The sequence below is a fragment of the Ascidia mentula genome, chromosome 1 (assembly GCF_947561715.1).
Source record: "Ascidia mentula chromosome 1, kaAscMent1.1, whole genome shotgun sequence".
Lineage (NCBI taxonomy): Eukaryota > Metazoa > Chordata > Ascidiacea > Phlebobranchia > Ascidiidae > Ascidia > Ascidia mentula.
This window is the reverse complement of record NC_138566.1, coordinates 19,259,414-19,278,032: the sequence shown is the minus strand read 5'-3', so window position 1 is coordinate 19,278,032 and position 18,619 is coordinate 19,259,414. Positions and strand designations below refer to the sequence as shown.

The 18,619-nt window shown below is 41.3% G+C and overlaps 3 protein-coding genes across 6 annotated transcripts; 1 reads left to right on the top strand and 2 right to left on the bottom strand.

The window, feature by feature from the left end:
* Positions 1-73: 73 nt before the first annotated feature.
* On the bottom strand, positions 74-9,354 carry LOC145913625 (uncharacterized). 4 transcript variants are annotated; one of them, XM_083001351.1, is made up of 18 exons: positions 9,187-9,354; positions 8,941-9,103; positions 8,796-8,876; positions 8,614-8,732; positions 8,409-8,546; positions 8,119-8,285; positions 7,848-8,053; positions 7,693-7,774; positions 6,818-7,622; positions 6,154-6,558; positions 5,894-5,958; positions 5,560-5,635; positions 5,379-5,511; positions 4,782-5,205; positions 4,270-4,497; positions 3,534-3,692; positions 3,036-3,189; positions 74-1,075 (listed from the first exon to the last, which is right to left on the bottom strand). In XM_083001351.1, the coding sequence occupies exons 1-18, from the start codon at positions 9,236-9,238 to the stop codon at positions 915-917; spliced, it is 3,618 nt and encodes a 1,205-aa protein (XP_082857477.1). In that variant the 5' UTR covers positions 9,239-9,354; the 3' UTR covers positions 74-914. The 4 variants fall into 4 exon arrangements, with proteins under 4 accessions (XP_082857477.1, XP_082857494.1, XP_082857485.1 ...); XM_083001368.1 differs by having other exon boundaries at positions 5,379-5,499; XM_083001359.1 differs by having other exon boundaries at positions 6,163-6,558.
* An 800-nt stretch (positions 9,355-10,154) lies between these two features.
* Positions 10,155-17,242, bottom strand: LOC145913651 (protein cereblon-like). The gene is made up of 11 exons (XM_083001389.1): positions 17,078-17,242; positions 16,845-17,019; positions 16,716-16,780; positions 16,558-16,649; positions 16,127-16,329; positions 15,680-15,850; positions 15,514-15,614; positions 15,328-15,440; positions 11,725-11,925; positions 11,161-11,354; positions 10,155-10,717 (listed from the first exon to the last, which is right to left on the bottom strand). The coding sequence occupies exons 1-11, from the start codon at positions 17,130-17,132 to the stop codon at positions 10,483-10,485; spliced, it is 1,605 nt and encodes a 534-aa protein (XP_082857515.1). The 5' UTR covers positions 17,133-17,242; the 3' UTR covers positions 10,155-10,482.
* LOC145913670 (uncharacterized) lies at positions 13,105-15,262 on the top strand. Its single transcript, XM_083001412.1, has 6 exons — positions 13,105-13,366; positions 13,742-14,013; positions 14,147-14,279; positions 14,411-14,500; positions 14,636-14,764; positions 14,834-15,262. Exons 1-6 carry the CDS (start codon positions 13,178-13,180, stop codon positions 14,900-14,902), a joined length of 882 nt encoding a protein of 293 aa, XP_082857538.1. The 5' UTR covers positions 13,105-13,177; the 3' UTR covers positions 14,903-15,262.
* Positions 17,243-18,619: the final 1,377 nt, after the last annotated feature.

Genomic DNA, 18,619 nt, shown 5'->3' with positions numbered 1-18,619 from the left:
AAGAAAAAAAAACTGGTTTTCCAACTGTCGCTTCCACTTTCTGACGCCTGGAACCAATTCATACTTTGTGGGTTCGATACATTTGACAAGTCTGACACGAAGGCTGTGCTTGCTGCAAAATCAATGAGAAGAGAGAGTATTGTCTAAAACAAATCTATATGTGAAGAACGTTGGGAGAGTTTATAGGAAATCGTGCAAATTGAAAGGACAGGTGGCAGATGTTACATCAAATAACTGGAACCAACGTTGTCGCTTGCATATAAGGCTCGTGCGACCGAACAGCGGCAAAACGAGAGGGTTTTGTTGTTATCGCGGCGTGCGGTGCCGCCTTTTGCATACGCCTGTGGCGTTCGAAGTTATATAGGCAAAGAGCGTTTGAAAAATCGAACACATGTTGGAAGACTGCGCGAATAAAAAAATTGGAGGAAGGAGTCGGTTGTCGATCCGGGGTCGCCTGCGGGAAATAAATTTCGTGCGCTTGAAGCGAAACGCCACAATGTGTGATTTTAAAATTGTTCCAGTAACGTATGCAAGGGCTGCAGATTGAAGAAACGGGTGCTTTCGAACGTATAAAAATTACAAAAATGAGTACAAAACATGTTGAAAACAGGGAAGATAAGGGAAGAATGCGTTCCGGGTTTAAAAGAGCACCAAGCTAGCCATTAAAATAATCAATCCGCTACATTCATTCGTTTTGTTGGAATATAAGTGCACGGAGTTGAGAACAGTGTCCATGGAAGATTAAAAGGTTGTTACAAAAAGCGAACAAACGGAACGAACGCATTTTTTTTTATCGAAAAAGCGACGCTTCGTACCTTTTCCTAAGCGTAAAAAATGAGGTTCTAATGTCAATGCCGCGAAATTTGGTTCCAGCAAGAAGCCGTACCAATGGAACTGATTCAAATATTCGGCGTTCAGGAGACAACGATGCTGGGTGCGATCAGAGTGACGTTTCCCGCGTTGCTGCTGCCGGAGGAAGAGGTGGAACGGATACTGCCCGCCGATGTGTCCTTACGTCGATCGTTGGATCTCTCGGAGCGCTGTTGCTTCGCCGATCCATTATTCTCGTCGTCACCTGCATAAAGAAAACGCGAATTTAACTAGGGAAAATTTGTTTAAAATGTAATCCTAGGTGTTGAAACATTTGTGCAAGTAAATGGCAAAAATCTCGATTGTATTTAGCGCCTTCGCGAGAGATTTATCAAGCAGGCAGGGAAATTTTGTCACAACTTTTGGACAGGTTATCCCTTGTGATTTCCAACCATCTGACAGCGAACCAGTACCGATCTTTGGGGCATTCTGCACAGTTTGAAAAAATTACTGGTTATAATTTGTAGATGCTACACGAATGAAGTCCACAACAATTGAACAAGGTTGTGATCCTTAGATTTAATGCTTAATTATGCTGTATATCTGCCACACCCCGTCCGTATAATTTTTGCGTGTGTTAAATCGGTCCGTACTGCAAAAATCCAATGCAACAAACTGAAACTTCTTAAAATACGACAACCAAAGGTCAAAAGGGGATTTTTCACGCTGGGCAGACTGAATTTACGTGAAAGCAAGCCAGACGCTCATAAGACTGGTGTTTGTGCGCAAGCGGTGGGAAATACCATTTGGAAAAACCCACCCTGATACGTCATGACCCCGAAGTTTCTGTTGGTTACCCCATACCATGTTTTACATTATTATGCAAGCAAACGCACATCCTGGCAACTTTTTAATCGTGTTGAGCAAAATCATTTGTAGGTTTATGTTAAGTTCATGGAATACAAACTGGATTACAGAAAAAAGGCGACATTTGTTCATCTAATTTTTAACGTTATATACCAGCCTTGCCAGGTTTTAACGCACCCGGTGCTCTAAAAGAGTATAAACAGGAAGGCTTGAACCATTTACGAACCACTTATCACATTTTACTGTGCTGGTGGATTTTTACGTGTTCAACGTTGCGAAACCTTAAATCGACAAAGATTAGCGGCTTTTTCGCGGCTACACAATAACGGGTTTCGACCAACAAGGGAGAATTTCTTTTGCCTCAAAACTCAGGTCCCAGAAAGCTCTCAGATCTAACTTGTATTGATTTGGATCAAGTCGGACTAAAGCAGATCCAATAAAACTTCGAGTGCTGTGCCAAGTGGAAACCGCACGACCGGCCGTGTTTTCATTACTAGGGCGCAAAATTGACAAACGAAACTCAACAACAACAATATCCGTTGTCGGAGTCAAGGGCAACAGTATCTACCCTACTCAAGTGGCCGAGGTGAATCAACTGGTTGGTAATTTAAGCGAAATATGAAGACGGCTAACAGTTTTTCACTCTTCTTAATTTTAATTGAAACACTTGCAACTATATTGTCAATACTTAGTGTCTGTCGCTTGCAAACCAACGAAGGGAAACGTAAATTAGATTCAGAACAGGATCGTAAGTAACCTTCAAATTTGGGGTTGATTTTTGTTAGATTTACTTTTTCCGGTCTGGGAAAATCCTGGACAAAGGCCAACTTTGCAGGAACTCAAGACTATATAGAGTATACTCTTTAGGTGTTTCGCGTTGTATTATGCTTAAAATATATATTTCTGTTCGGGTGGTCGATTTTACACTTGCCGTCTCACCTGGCCAGGCCAATTCGAATGCCACTTTGGTTTGCGAAAGCGACCAAAAGTGAAAGTACAAACATTTGATTACGCAGGTGATTACCGAAGTCCCGAAACTATTTGAAAACCCCCATGTGTCGGTAGAACACGAACCAGAAGTCACGTGACTTCACGAAGCAACGCGTCACCCGTTTTGTTAGACCGGCTTTATAGGTTCATTGTGTGCGAGCACCCACACGTCCTGTTGTATACATTGTTCCCTTTGTTGTACCATAAACCAATTTTAGTCAATTTTTCAGCTTTGTGAGAAAGGAAGTTTGGGCGCGTTCTGTGCCTTTGTACCAGCTGGCACAGGTGCTTGATCTGATATTTTGGAATATTTTGATTACAATAAATATAGAACCAATTGGAAGGAACAAATAGGATGTTTGACTGACCGCTTGCTTTGCTCTCCGGCTTTTCGTTGGTTTTTACCACTTTTACGTTGTCTGATGTCTCATTTGACATTATATTGATTTCGATTCCCGAAGTTGGCGATTCCTTGATTCCCGACCCGCACTTTGCCCGCACGTAAGTCGCCATCGCCCTTTCCTGTAACGTTTCAAATGTACCGAATTATAGGAGATTTTCGGATTGAAGACACGAGGGTTAGATACGTAACAACATATGGTGTTCGCAACCTCCTTGGGCACACATAAAAATCACGTTGATAAGTAATTTTATATCGGGGCCTCATTAATATTACATTCGTACCGACCGTACGGTCTGCGGTGCTATGTACGGTCGCGCACACACGCACACCCATGGGAAGCCGCAGGTATGCCACGTTGCTCTTGTTGGTTTACAACCTTGGTCATGTGAGCACCACTACAAGGAACGGTCGCCGCATTAGAGGCTTAATGGAGCGGAGCGCAACGCTTAAAACTTGGAATTACCAGTTTTAGGGTGAGGTCGTCCTGCTGTTCTCGTTTGGTCGAGGGCGTATGTGTCAGTGCGGATACCGTGCGACGAACTGCCGACGACAGACGGTCTTCACTTAATGGTGGGAAAGAACAAACGCACTCCAGAATGCAGCGGAATGTACAGCATGGCCCCTGCAAGAATGAAAGGTGTTTAATAATCCTAAAAGTTTTGCAGCCACTTTTCATTGGATTCTTTTATCTCCATAAATCAAACCACTACATGTGGTTATCCCAATACAATTCGGAACTGGGTAGAATTTAAACTCAGTGAAGATATTTTTTGCATGCACCTTCATCTATTCCGTGCTGTGGTTGAAGCATTACAAAGCGAAGGCGCTAAATCTATTTAACACAGTTTTTGACAGTCATATGTAACACACAAACACAAATCTTGTTATTTGACCAACGATGGTCAACGATTGGTGGATGGACAGTTTTACAACCAACATATTGGCACGTATAAAGGGCCACGGCTTCAAAAGAATTTTTCACTGAACAAACCTTAAGATTCCTGATAGGGCAGGCGGGTTTGCCAAGCGAGATTGGACAAACAGTTGTTAATGCGATTTGCTGAGCGAGTTACCTCAATCGCTTGTCTCAAGAACACAGAATTCGAGTATTTGCCGATCGAACAAACAAAGCGGCACGCTCCTTAAATTCCACCGCGATTTATCGATCGCTAAAATTAACACGGCTTCTAATCATTTACCCGTTCGATGCTTTCCAGGGCTTTGTCGAATCGCTCAGTGGTAGACGCGCCGTCTTGGCGGTTCACAATATCGAGCATCTGCTCCAGATCGGCGCGTGCCAAAATCGGCATCTCGAGGTGTTCAAGCCAAGACCACATGAGTGAGGACAACACCGTGGGGTCGTCGAGGTCTTCCAACTCCCGCCATGCGTTGCTGTGGTTGTTAATCGCTACTTGCTGTGTGTATATCTGCGTGGTAACGGATGATTTCAATATTACACTGATTTAAACCGGACACAGCATGAGGTGGGTTTTAAAGAGGTGGGTAAATGGTTCCGTGTGCGTTGAGGTCGATGGTGACGACTTTAAAGGTTTAGAACAAACGGGAAATTTCCCAGCTCAGAAAATTATTGCACTTAAACGATAATTTACTGATTTGTTAGATTTCAACCAGAACGCCATTGCTAACTGCGAACAAGCTCATTGGCGCCATTACTTGACCAAGCGTTTACAAAAATATTAATCAGCCTCACCTTTTCCCACATGTACTCGTCATCGGTGAGTTTGTACGAAAATCCCGCCGCGATGCTTTCCCGGTCGTGCGACCGCTTGGGCTCCGCGGACGCGACCCTGGGAATGTCGCCGTAACTACTCCGCCTGCTCACGCTTGAAACGTCTTCGGCAGCGGAGGCGAGGTCGTTCATGCTTTTGGATGTACGCGGCGAGGGTATGTGGGTGTTGGTTACAGACAGCAGGTTGGGTGAAGGCTTGGCGCCGACTTCTTGACCTTCTGGGTTCTCAGGGGGTTCGTCAGGTTCCCCGACAGATTGGCCCGAACTCGGAGACGTCTCACCCGATTCGGAGCTGCTGTCAGACTTTACTACAGGGCTGGGTTGGTCGCTTGCATCCGAAAGTCTTTTTCCACGTTCCTCCATCATTTCCATGTTTCGCTCGCCCCTGATGCAACCACACAAATCATGTTAACCACATATCAATAGCTATGATTTAGTTATAATTACGTACACCATTATCCCCCCTCACAGTGCAATCTGTTTGCATAATACTGAGAACATGTACAACCTAACTTTTATCCAACAAAAATGGCAGTGTTTTTCATTTCGATCTTATACCTGTACATCAATGGTGTACTTCTTCCACCCTGCGATGCCTTCGATGTGGCTGAGGTTTGTCTGTCATCAGCTTTACTATCCATAGCTTTTTCCTCTGGCACTTGTTTAACTGGAGACCCATCTGCGCAAAGACCTGGATTGTTTGGTGGTTGCAAAGACTTTGGTTCTAAGTTAATTTTACCGCTATCCATTTGCTTCGTCCAACTGAGTTTTGATGCGATTGAGCTATTCAGCTGTCTATTCTCCTTGTCTGCATCCTGAAATTCAAAGATGGATTGTTTGCAAAACACTAAAATGAACTTTTTGACCAATCATAAAAAATGATAAACTTTAATGGCTGTGTTCCAACTAAACACTTTTAGCAACAAGAATGGACATTGTGAAAGGCAAAATACACTTGTTATGAAAACACAACACAAAATGTCACTTCTTTTTATTAGGAATCTAAGTTTACACCCAAGCAAAGGCACCAATTAAAATTTACATCCAAAAGAGTTTGCCAATAGTAGTAGTACCTCGTCGTCTGAAAATGAAGGACCAGCATTCTCATCTATGTCAATCACCTCAAGATCTTCATCACCTGTTTACCATGCTTGTTTTTATACGTACAAAAAGGAAGCTTAGCAAATAAACCAACATGCACCAAGGGCATCATGCAGAAAAACCATTAACATGCAACAACATACAGAAAACAGACACACCTTTACATTGCCAGAAGTTATGGAAGAAATAAAAAAATTACTCCCATGCAATAGGAATATTGGTATTGAATTACCTTGCTCACCTATCTGGAAAAGTGCAGAGTGTTGGTCAGGTACAGTTTTAGAGGTTTCTTGTGGCAAATCAGCACAAAGATCATTTGAACTACCATGCAGATTCAATTTGTTAGGCTCATTGAGGACTTCAGAGCTACAGTCATCATCATCATCATCAGATTTATCAGCATTCTTGGATAGAGGTGAAGATAGCAAAACACCCTCACTGGCTGTTAACTTCGTATAATCAAGCATCTGCTTTTTTGGTGAAATATTTGATGTATCAGTTTTTACTGCCACTTCTGTTGTTCCGCTAGGAACTTCAACTGGAGATTTGTGGTCGGGACCTTCCTCATTTCTGATGGATAGCTCATCACCAGAAAGCCTGTCTAGGGCCACATCCTTCGAGTCAGTGTCGCTGGTTTCTGCCACATTTCAACCATTGCACAGAGTGAATTGCATGCCTTGCTTACAATTAGACATAATCACATGACTACTAAGATTTGGAAAAAACTATAATTTGTTGGACAAGGCATGTAGACAGAAAACAGGACTTAAAGCACAACAAAACACAATTTCTAACAGAGTGCATAACCAGGCAGAAAACAGAGTACTGTATGCTTAAGTGTGCCAAGCCACTACTGTCTCTACAGGAAACTACACTAGCAAATTTGGTTCACTTACCTTCAGACAATTCCAAGTCATCCTTGCTCATGGCGGGTACGGTGGTCTGACTTTTTGCACTTTTTGAACGTTTTTCCCTTGATCCAGTGGGCAACACAGTTTCTGACATACCACCAGATATTCGCATTTTTCTTGGTTTGGTGCTCGGCACCTCAGCCAATATGGCTGACTGTATGTTGGCTGCATGGCTGGCAACCAAGGACTTGACACCATACACTGGTTCTCTCGGCGACATTTTAGGAGAAGGAAGGGGTGATTCATTTGTATTAAACATGGCAGTTTCATTGTTGTCATTGTTTTCTTTTTCAAGGATTGAATGTGCTCCCTCAGATTGCATATCTTCAAGTAAATGATTGCTGTTAGTGTTGCTGTTCATCGCTGAGCTGACATTTTCAACAGTCTGCGGAGAGTCTTCTTCATCACTCGATGATGAGAATGTTTCCACTACCTCATTGGTACTGTCTGAAGCCAGGCAATAACCTTGTCTGGACTGTGGTTTAACAAAAGTAATTTGAGAATCTTTGTTTGTTTCAATATCAACTGGTTCCATGGCACTTCTTGCTGAGCCTGAGCGACTTTTGACCAAAATAGAGTGTGTTTTAGCTTCATTGGGTACTGCATTTTCAGAAGTCACAGCTTTCTGTGCATCTTCATTAGAGTTCGCGTCTACATGCTGATGACGTTGGTCCGCAGATAAAGGGCGATTGGAACTTTCAGAAGCGTTGCGTGATCTTCCACTGCCACGTCTAGAAACTCTGGGAGACAAAACTGCTTCTACATCTGTTGGGGATGATGTAAGGAGTTCCTACAACCGAAACACAAATGTTTGGTTTTACAGATCTCACACACATACAAAACATTTCAGTTAACTTTACCTCCAGATTTTCACCACCAGTTTCTGTTTCATTGACAAAAGCACCAGGAATAGTTTCTCTTATTTCTGCCACAGTATTACACCTGGTTTTAAAATAAATAGAAAGAAGTTAGAACAAGCACAAGTCACATAAGTTGCCAGAAAAGCAGATTTTACCTTCGTACAGGCATATCAACACTATCAATTTCCAACTGGCTGAATGCGCTGCTGCTACTGCTTTTTACCATAGTGGATAGTTTATTGCATACTACATGCACTAGTTTTGGAGTGTGGCGCAACTCGCGTGATTCGTAGCCATGTAAAAGATGGTTTTGACGGATTAAAAACTGCTTGAGCGACACTCGTTTAGAATGGGGAACAACCTAAAACAAACAGTGGCATGTTACAGTGAACACTGGGGTTGACAACGAATTGGGTGCTTTTTTACCTGTGGAAAAACAATTCTTAAAGGCCTAAGAAACTGTGCGAACTCATGAACACAAGCTATTTGTCCTCTCGTCTGAATGGAGTTGCTGCGATTTTTTCTCACACATAGTATTGCAGTTCCAGGTTCCAAACGATGGGCATACACCAAGTAGCATGCAATCAGCACACCTGGAAAACCAAACATTTTCCAATAATAAGGCCCATACTTGCTTTTTTATGTCAAGTTTTGCACGATAAGTCTGAAATTTCTGGATGATTGATTTTTGGTAATGCATGAAAAGACCACAGTACCTGTTCTTCCTAATCCTGCGTGACAATGAACAGCTACTTTGCCCTGATCCAAGGCAAATGACATGACTTTTACCATGTCCAGGATAGTATTCAATGATGTCACACCAAAATCTTTCCAACCAAAGTTATAAAAGAAAACTACAAAACACATATGTATAAAATGGAAACATGTTTACGCTTTAGCGACATATTAGATGGTTCGTACTGTCATTGTCCATAAAATCTTGTGGGCGATAGGTAAACAAACTTTCCTTGTCAAGAGGTGGCCCACAACTTGCATGTTCACCAGGGCGTTGAAGATTTATTATCGAACATATGTTGTGCCTATAATTTACAGTTTGGTATAAATGATTTTGTCCAAAAGAAATCAAAAACACTGCAACTTACTCTTTGAATTGCTTGATAAAATCATATTTTTCTATTGTTTCAGTTGATGGCCTTGCCATTGCAACAATATCATCCAAAACCCTGATTATAACACAAAATTTTAGCGACGTTTTTCTTCATGAAAATGTGCACATATTGTAAATACCATGAGGAAAACACCCCCTTTATAGCCTGATCTGCATCACTCCATTTAGCTGGGTTCTCCCATTTGCAATTTCTGCCTCCACATGCCATAGAACATTGCATAGGTCCTGGGATTGCTTGGCGAATCTTTTCACCAATACGTGTGTATTTGGCCTCTGGAATGCCTACAAACAGAACATAAGTAACAATTCAAACTTGATCTAAATGTGATGGTTCTCAGAAAAGGTCAGCCTAAGACAAAATGTACCATCATCAAAACTTGAATCATCTCTTGATACTTGTGACTTCTTTTTATCCATTTTAGTGGCCTAGTTTGCAGAGATTTCTTGAAGTAAAATATTTACAAATTGTCCATATTGCATACACTGGCCGCCTTGGACAGGATTGTGTTCGGATCACCTAGCAGTCCATTCTAGTTTCTGTGATAAACCCACAAAACAAACTACATTAAAACGAAGGCAAAGTTAGTTTGTTTTGCGTTATAGAGCTACTAAGCGATGTTCTCAAACTGCGTTTAACTGCGCAATGTGGACCCAGAGTAAACACCTGCTTTTACCGAGTCAACACACTTCGCGCGACTTCAACCTACCCGAATCAAAGAAAGTTAATGGTGCCAGGTAATGAAAAGGCACGAAACTACCCTCTCCCATTCATCAGGCAATTTAGCATTGCGTAACCAGCGCTGTTACTAACAAGAGACTCCAACAACAAGATATCGATTCACATAAAACAGACTACGGCGGTAAGTCCTTTGTGGGTGCCCCGTGAGAACAGCGGCACTGGCGTTCCTATGGAAATAAACGAGCAACAAAGACAAATTGATCACAGGGTTGTCACGCGCCTATCCTGCCACACTCTTTTTGCAGCTCATTATCAGCATTATACAGCCTGACGACTTTCCTGGGTGTACAGACAGGTGTGACATTTCGATTGACTCGCTGTTCCTTTTCAAACGAACTGTTCTCAGTTTAATCAGTGTGCAGCACTAGAATTCACACCTTTTTACAGCTTCTTATAGTGATGAACACATGCCACATCTTTATACCACCATGCTGTGAAATACGCTTGCACCCGCCGCAGCCCCTAACGATTCAATAGTTCTTTTTCTTATCTCCAAACAGCGTCCCTTAAGAGCATTAAACTTCGCCGGGGCCGCGGAGACGTAATTAAATGAGACCAGGCGTATTGATGCACAAACCGTCATTTAATCGGATATATTGACTATCGATGCGTTCCAATTGCGAGGATATTGTTAAACAACACAATAATCTTGCATGTGCAACTGTATTAGTGACATTTATAATTTCCAAGTAAAACAAAAATTTGATTTGTTGTCAAATGCCATATAGAATGGGCGTTAATTACATTGCAATTACGAATTTACAATTTTGTATTATAAGCAAAATACTCACTATCTCACATAGCCCACACACAGCATTTTCATCTAACAAATAAGTGTGGCATTTGCCAGAAAAATTGATTTTTGCGTGAAACAACGGAAAGCAACAGTTCACAGTGCCATGTCTTTGTGTCCCAAACTATATCACAGAACGACTTGATCAGTTAAAAAGTGTTGCCGTCGTCCTGGAAAGGTTTGGTTGTCGTCGGATTCGCCAGTGCGGTCCCCGGCCTCCTCCAAACTTTCAGGTTCCGCCGGGGCCAGCGAAGAACGCGTCAGGCCCCAGAAAAATTTCGGCGTCAGATTGCCTTTCGTCGCCGTGAACTTCCAGCCCAGGTGCTGATGGCAACGAGCACATTCGCTTATTGTCCAAGCGTAACTGAAAAACATTTCCGGGGTCTTCAATTGTTAGCTAAAAAATGATTTCACAAAGTTTGTGAATGCTAAGACAGTGTCCAACTTTGGTAGAACATATAATTCTCCCAAACAGTATTTCGAAAGGGATTGTACCTACAGTAGGGTAAAGGTTTTGTCCCAAAAGACTTTTGTGCTTTTTGAAAAACGGAAGCGATTTGATACGCCCACGGTTGTCCCACTCACTATGATGAAATAGCATTTGTTCAGGAAAGCATTCGAACAATTGCGTCCGTCACCAGCAGAAGCAAATACAGCGTTAACCCAAGAAAAATATTTTCTTTTCGTCCAATGTTGTTTACTCTGCCGATTCAGCATCGCACAGTAACCCGTAAATCGGGACCGCGGCCTTTTCCGGACGGCATTTCAATGCGGCGTATTGATGGCGACAAACAATGGATCGCTTACCCGGGAAACCAGCTCTGTTCTGTTGATTTTCTGCCGACGTAGCTGAGGCCCTTGGCTTTGTAGACGGTCAGGGTTTCGTGTACGACCCCGCCCGGGTTGACATAGGCCGCCATTGGTCCGAATGACGACATACTGAATACGTCCCGACGATTGGCCACGAGGGCCGAGCAACAGGAACACGTGATCGCCGTCCGCTGCGCATGACATCAGTTAAATTTGAAGTCACGAGTTTTGAAAGGCTATTGTTTATGGGCGGCATGGACGCCGACACCTATATCAGTTTACATCACCGAACAGGTTTGTTTTACATAACGTGCTGTGACAAAAGCATTTACAAAAGTAAACTCGTTCTCACGCCGTTGTTATCGTTTCTGTGACGTCACAGAGCAACACTTCATTGATAAAAAGTTATTATAATGAAAAAATGTCTGCAATTCATCCCAGTTTGTAAACTAAAAACCGCGTTCTACGAAATGACTATCTTTATCTTTCAGTATATCGCATAAGAACAGTACAAAGAAACTCGTAATTTTTTAGCTGCATTATTTATAGACAAACACCCACCTTGCGGAGCATGTTCAGAATCATCCTCAACCGCTGTTCGGCGCTCTCGAGTTGGAGCATGTTCAGGCGAGTCTCGTCTCGGATCGGCAGCATAGCAATGACCCAAAAGGAAAAATCGCTTGCGCCATCAGGACACTGTTTTTCCTGCAGTTTTTGGTTCCATTCGCGCAGTTCGGCAAAAATTGCCATCTTCAGAAAGTTCTACAAGCGACAGAAAAAGAAATTTTATTGACAAATATGGAATAACGGGTTTGACAAAAGAATGCGAACAAAGCTGATGCAACGAGGATGTATTTGAAGGTTGTATGCGAGGTAACACGCTGTTTATATCCGAACGCGAGAAGTACTTTTTATATTTCCTATAGGTCACATACAACCTGTTTAGTGAGGTAAAATATCTACAATTGTTTTTTTGTTAATTTGAAAAGCCATGCAACAAATTACGATATCTAATAACAACAAATTTGCACCAAAGGGATCATTCAGTTGCAAATCAACGAACGTGGTGTACGCAATAACATGTGCACGCTGCCCACACGCTCTGTACATTGGACAGACAGGACAAACTCTGTGAAAGCGGATGAATGGCCCCAAGAACGATGTCCGATACAATAACACTGAAAAGCCAGTGGGGGCACACTTCAACGCGAGCCCAAACATAGCGTGGACGACAAACGGGTGATGGTAAAAAGTCAAAGAGAAACCAAGACTAGCAAGGGAGACGGTCGAGCAACACCTCATTAACCGCTTCAACGCCATCAACGATGGGCTCAACATAGATTGGGGGTTCATGAGCCATTATCAACACGCCGATGCCGCAGGAACAGTACCGCAACACGACGTCGCCAACTAACGACAGCATTTATCGTTTACAGTTCCTTTTTCTTCGACTGCCTTGTGCTTGTTGTTTTCTTGTATTGCATTGTGTTTATTTACACCTGAGGAAGCGAGGGGAACTCGCGAAAGCAAGTGTACTTTTTGTAATACAAAAGTCAGTCTTTCACAAAAGAGTGCCTAACAAAGAGAATTTAGCACGTATACATGTAAAGACTGACACGGCACGTCCAAAAATTTGATATCTAATAAGCAATCGTACAAGATTTATTGCTTGCAAAGAGATTTTCTCAAACTTTTTCAAACGTGTATGGATTGACCCTTACAGTATTTTCTGAACATTTTCCATTTTTACCGAAGATATTTTTGACGATTTCGCTCCCAATGTTTGTGAAAAAGCAATTGGAAGGCGCCTTCACAACGTCGCCATGACAACAAAACGTCATGATCGTCAGCAGCGTTTTCTTTTGATTACTTCCGCCAATACAAAGAGGAATGAACACAAATAGCCACGGAAAGTGGCAGGCGTCCTTTGCTTGTACGTCGTGTACAGTATAGCATTAGCACAAGAAAATTCACAAGGTCAGATTGTAGTTAGACTGAGCATAATAAAAGTACAATGGGAGTTTGCAAGTACATCGGCATGATAATTACACTTGGGCCGTTGTACCGAGCGGATAACTTTAAGGGCAAGGTCCACTGGCTTATTTTAATCGCTTTCAAGTTGCTGCTGCCCTTCTACATGGTGCTGGTGTCCGAACGGAATGAGGCGGAATCTTACAGACACTTCACCAAGAACTACTACAGGGTGAGTCAATTTGTGATTGGTGATGTGTTTTTTTGTAAATGATACTTTCACGCTCCACGAAGAGCTTTCTTTCGCGTAAAAATGGCACAAAGTTTTTTCGTTGACAATTCAGCCTCTGTGGGAATGAGATTCCTGCCTTGGAGTATAATGGGATGTCATAACATGCACTGTAGGTAACATTTGTCCTATATTGCAAATTGTAAACATTGTACAACAAGCTTTCGACAATTGAAAGCTATAAAACTCATTCACAAGCATATTTTCATTCTGACGTCACACGGCAACATAAATTTGCTCAATTTAAGACGTCACTTGTGGCAATGCACTTGGTAACAACACGTCCCACTCATCGATTTATTTTCCTCTTTTCAATAGGATCACATGCGATCTACTTGTCTCATGTACAAATACGGAACTGGCCCGAATGAGCCCCAAGAAAAGTTGTCCAAATTGGACGATTGGATTTCCCAGTTTCTAAGCAACACAACAACCCTTGCTTTAAACGAAGATGACCAGTACAACAACAGTCTGGTAGAAAATGTATTAAGCCTGGCTAAAAAAATTGAAGCCCACCAAAAGATTTTCTCGCGACGAAAAACTAGTTTAAGCGACAAAGAGATCACCGAAGTTTGCTGCAATTTATACAGGTGATTACATCAACTGAGTATACTCCTTGTAGGGATGGGTGTGCAGGAGAAAGTGACGTTCAAAAAATTAAAAATTTAAGCTGTGAATAACGTCGATTCCGGTAACTGTTCAAAAAAGTCAAATTGTCTGCAGAAAAATGGCCTCGGAAAAAACGAAGTGTTTGAGACAACAAGGACACGCAACCTCTGCACTTTCCTTCACCTGCGCGATGTTCTACCCATTCGTGGCAAACGTGCTTGTGGCCATCATCATGATACCGATAAAGGTAGGTTTGCAGTCTCTTGTGTATAAAGAAATTACCAAAATGGGAAACTATCAGTTTAAAACACCAGCATTGTCAAAAAGCGACATCCCGTGTGTCTGTATTCAACTAATCAAGGCTGTACTTTTCCTCAGTCGAGTCGCTGCATTCAAAGCCGACTGCTGGTGCAAGGAAATCGTCCTAGCGTCCAACTGACCGCCGAAGAGATGATGCAACAAACACAGGTCATGTGACTTATTAGTTGACATGAAGACCAACGTGACTTGTGACTATTTCACCAAATAATATGCGCTTAAAAAGAGAATTGTTAAAATTGGTGCCAAATATACTTTAGCGTCAATGTTGGTTTATCTTGACAGAGCGGATTTCAATTCGCTGCCGATTTGATCGCTTACTATCTGGTCATATTGAAAATAACGACCATCTTTCAAGCGGTGAAGTTTTGTACAGCGACCACGTCCTGCGTCCCCCCCTACAATTCTATTCAGGTTCTATTCAGTCATTTTATGGGTGTGCATCAGCAGCCTGATGACCATCAGCGTTTTTGTCGATTACAGATAACACATTTAGTGGTGTCGGCACAAACGTCGTGGTTGAGTATTCTGTGGAACTTCATACTGACATGACGAGCATTCGCCTACAAACGAGTCCAACGTGTGGCGTAAACATGCGTTGTCCGAAACATGTACAATGTTGATTAAACCGGAGTAGATCTTATTTTTTTTCCGCAATGCTGTCCATACTAACCGGAATGTATTGTTTAAAAATGTGTGGTTCGAGATGACAGAGTGTGTATGTAAACTTCCTATATTTTCGACAAACAATATCCTATACATTTAACTATATTAACTAGCTGTTTATCGCTAGTTACGTCTTTAACAAAGCTTTAACCTTACTTTGTGTCGCCCGAAGAAATTACAAAAATTAGAATTGTTTGAAAATATTTGAAATTTATACAATTTTGTATAACTGCTGGTGTCCGAAAATACGCCTAACATTAAAAAAAATACGGGAGCACAAAAAACGTCAACGCAAACAAGCAGAGCCTTACCACATCATACATTCTGTGAACCCATCCCGGCCATGCCGTGGACATGGCGGCTCTGCGCAGAACATTCATGTTACGCTGGTATTTGTCGTGAAGAATCGAAGTTTTCGGCACACCTAATGGAATAAAAACATTTTTTTAACTGGGGTTAGAGCAATAACCACTTGTTGCTGAACGGAAAGCAACCACCTCCGATAAGCTGAGCTCTGCAGTGATGACACGTCACAACTTTTTTGCTAACATTTGGGAGATCGACATCGGATATGATCTTGACCTTGGCAATTGTATTTCTGCAATAAAATCGTGTTTCGCTGGTAACAGTGCGTATTGGAAACTTGGAAAAGGCCAAACAAACCCGTTTAATTGTGTCCTCTTTTCCATGACTTTGAAGCGTTGGCGTCCCATGGCAACAAAGCGCAACGTGACTACTTGAAACTCCTCCTCGTCACGAAAGGAACGAATCTCGGCCGTGCAGCCCGCGTTGTAACTCTTCTTTCTGTGTGTCATGTTGTCATCCACGACGTACCTCACATTTTAAATTTGGAAATGAAAACACATTTGCTCTTCAGTGCAATTTCATTTACTTTGTGTTTTAAGTTTAATGCTTCTTATTTACGAGTGAGTTTGTCCAAGAATGCTAAATATACAATTCTGCTTTTAAGTTGATGCTTTCAGTTACATTTCTTCTTTTACTTTTTCCAAACAGTATTGGTTTCTGAGTTCCCACACATAAACTTCGAATTTTTTTTCCCGACTGTTCTAATAGCCCAAGTACAAAACAAAAGAATAATTTTTATCGTACTTGGTTGTGAGGACCCCAAAGGTTTTGTCATTTTGCTGCATGACTTCTCGAATCATTGCCACATCTCCCAAACGAGTAATCTGCAATGGCAACGTTTGTCCTGGAATGAGGACAAAGTCTGGGATGTGAAGAATGGAAAGCGTGATGTAGGAATCCTGATCTTGATATGCAACCCCACTGCATTCCTCCATATCACCTAAGTACTGTAAAAAGTTGACTGTTTAGATCAGAAGAAAGGTTTAAGAATTACTGCAAAATACATGTAACATGCAAATTCTAAAGCGGAAAGTCAAAGGTATGAGCCTGTTGGTAAGCTGTGATCATCAACAACGCAAACTATTTATTTAGATTGCACTAAGAAGTCAATGAATAATTTAGTGGAAATTCTGTGCTCGATTTTTTCAGAAAGTCATGTAAACTTTGTGGTTTACTGTGTGGCATGTTGGCAGGTTCTTGTCAAATGTGATCGACTCTGGTTTCTCCAGATTCTTGACAATTTCTTCATCATTTTCCGAATCATCATCTGAAAAAGTTTTGCTTATCAAACATCCAATATAAACTCAATAAAAAAAGATTTGTTATTAATTACCTCTATAATCCCTGTGTCTCCGTACTCTTCTTACCATTCTTCTCAAGAATGCAGGATACCAATTTCTGCAAGGCATAAAAGCCGTGTTAGATGCAAGTGAAGTGGGGTATATGCACAGCGCAAACATACAGGTAATTTTGAAATCCTCTGCCACCAATATTAGCTTGTATTTCATTTCCATGTTGTTCAACAATCCTGTTTTCTTCTATTTCTTCAGCTTCTGCATTATTTTCCTCCTCTTCATCAGACTCATTTGCATTTATGTCATCATTATCCTCATTATCACTTGATGCATCTTCATCATCTACAAAGCAATAAACAGGTACAAAATAATAAAAAACTAAACAGTTAAATCGTTTTACCATTTCCAAGAGGCATCTCATATCTTTCATTGTCACCGCCATCATCATCTTCCATGGTATTGCTTGGCACAATAAAAAAGGTCGAAGTTGGAAAAAAATTGTCCAAAACTTACGTATTGTTTCTCATTCCATTGAAAATTTAACTGACTATATTCAATCTATAAATGCTCTGTGAAATTTTTTTAGGATTCAATGTGTGTCTACACTCTGCTACAACCCAAATTGTTTATAAACAACAAAAGTACCAATTCAAACACAAACACAAATGCCCTACCATATGCAACCAAAGTAACAATACACTTATTTTTATGTGCGCCAAGGTTTTATACCGTTCCCTGCAACTCCTGAAAAAAAAATATTTTTCACAGAAATGTCTGTCTTCCAGACCCTCAGGAATTTTAGTTATTTTGCACAAAAACCTTACGCTGCTCCGTTCATCCTAATTAAAAAACATATATCACCTTTTGGTTGTTTCCCTGAGTAGTTACCTTTTTTAAGATTTTTTAGGATTTATAGAAATATTAAAAAATCTGTTTTAACTCCCTTTATATTAATAACCCCAACAGAATAAAGTTTTTATGATTTTTTGCAAATTTCTGTACCAGGTTAATATAGTAGATCAAGTATGTTAAACATTAACCAAATCATAATAACTTGCCATTGCGAAACTAGCTTCCAACATTATTAGAGCACAATTTTCACTTCAAATAAGTGATTACCGTATATGTTTTTGAGTTTTGTTCTTGTGAATGGCCAACACCGATGGTCCAAAGTGTCATTAGCAATATTTTCAATAAACAAAGAATATAGCTTCTGGGTACAACACAAAAACACGCCAAAACTTAGCGTAGAGTGGGGCTAGGGCAAAAAATTAAGTTTACAAAAGCATATACACGATTTGTATTTACTAAACATATTTTAAATCATGAATACATGTTTATCCACTTTTGAAGAAACTATAGCAAAATAAGAAAGTGTATTGGATGTGCAATAATCATTTCTTAGCTGAAACGAACAAAAACTCTTTTCGCGCAAAAAATGGTTACCACTGGTACACATATCTCCAGCACCGTCGTCATGAAATTAAATTTATTTGAGCTTACCCTGGCTCGATTGTCACTCGCTTAGCGGCGAACGTTTAATAAGTAACGATCGCGAATTGATCCCGCCAGTACCATTCACCCCACAACAGCGAGGGTTGACCGCCTTTCAATAAACAACAACTCGCAGCCCGTTGCATGAGCATGACGTAAGGGTAGAACATGCGCTGGTTTCAGATGCCACCGCGAAACTGTATTTAGCAACGTCGTGATTGCAATTTGGACAGCAGACATAAGCATTACTTCCTGACTGAGTGGCAGAAAACAGGCCAGTTGATGATTTGAATCGGTGTGGGCGATCCGCAGTGATGTTTATCATAGTGAGTAAAAATGCTTTCCAATGTATGGAACATGCGTAATGTTATTTGCGTTGCGATAACACGCGTGGTTTACGTTGGAACGAAGATGTAACCAGTTAGGTAATTTGACGTAGGTTCAATTA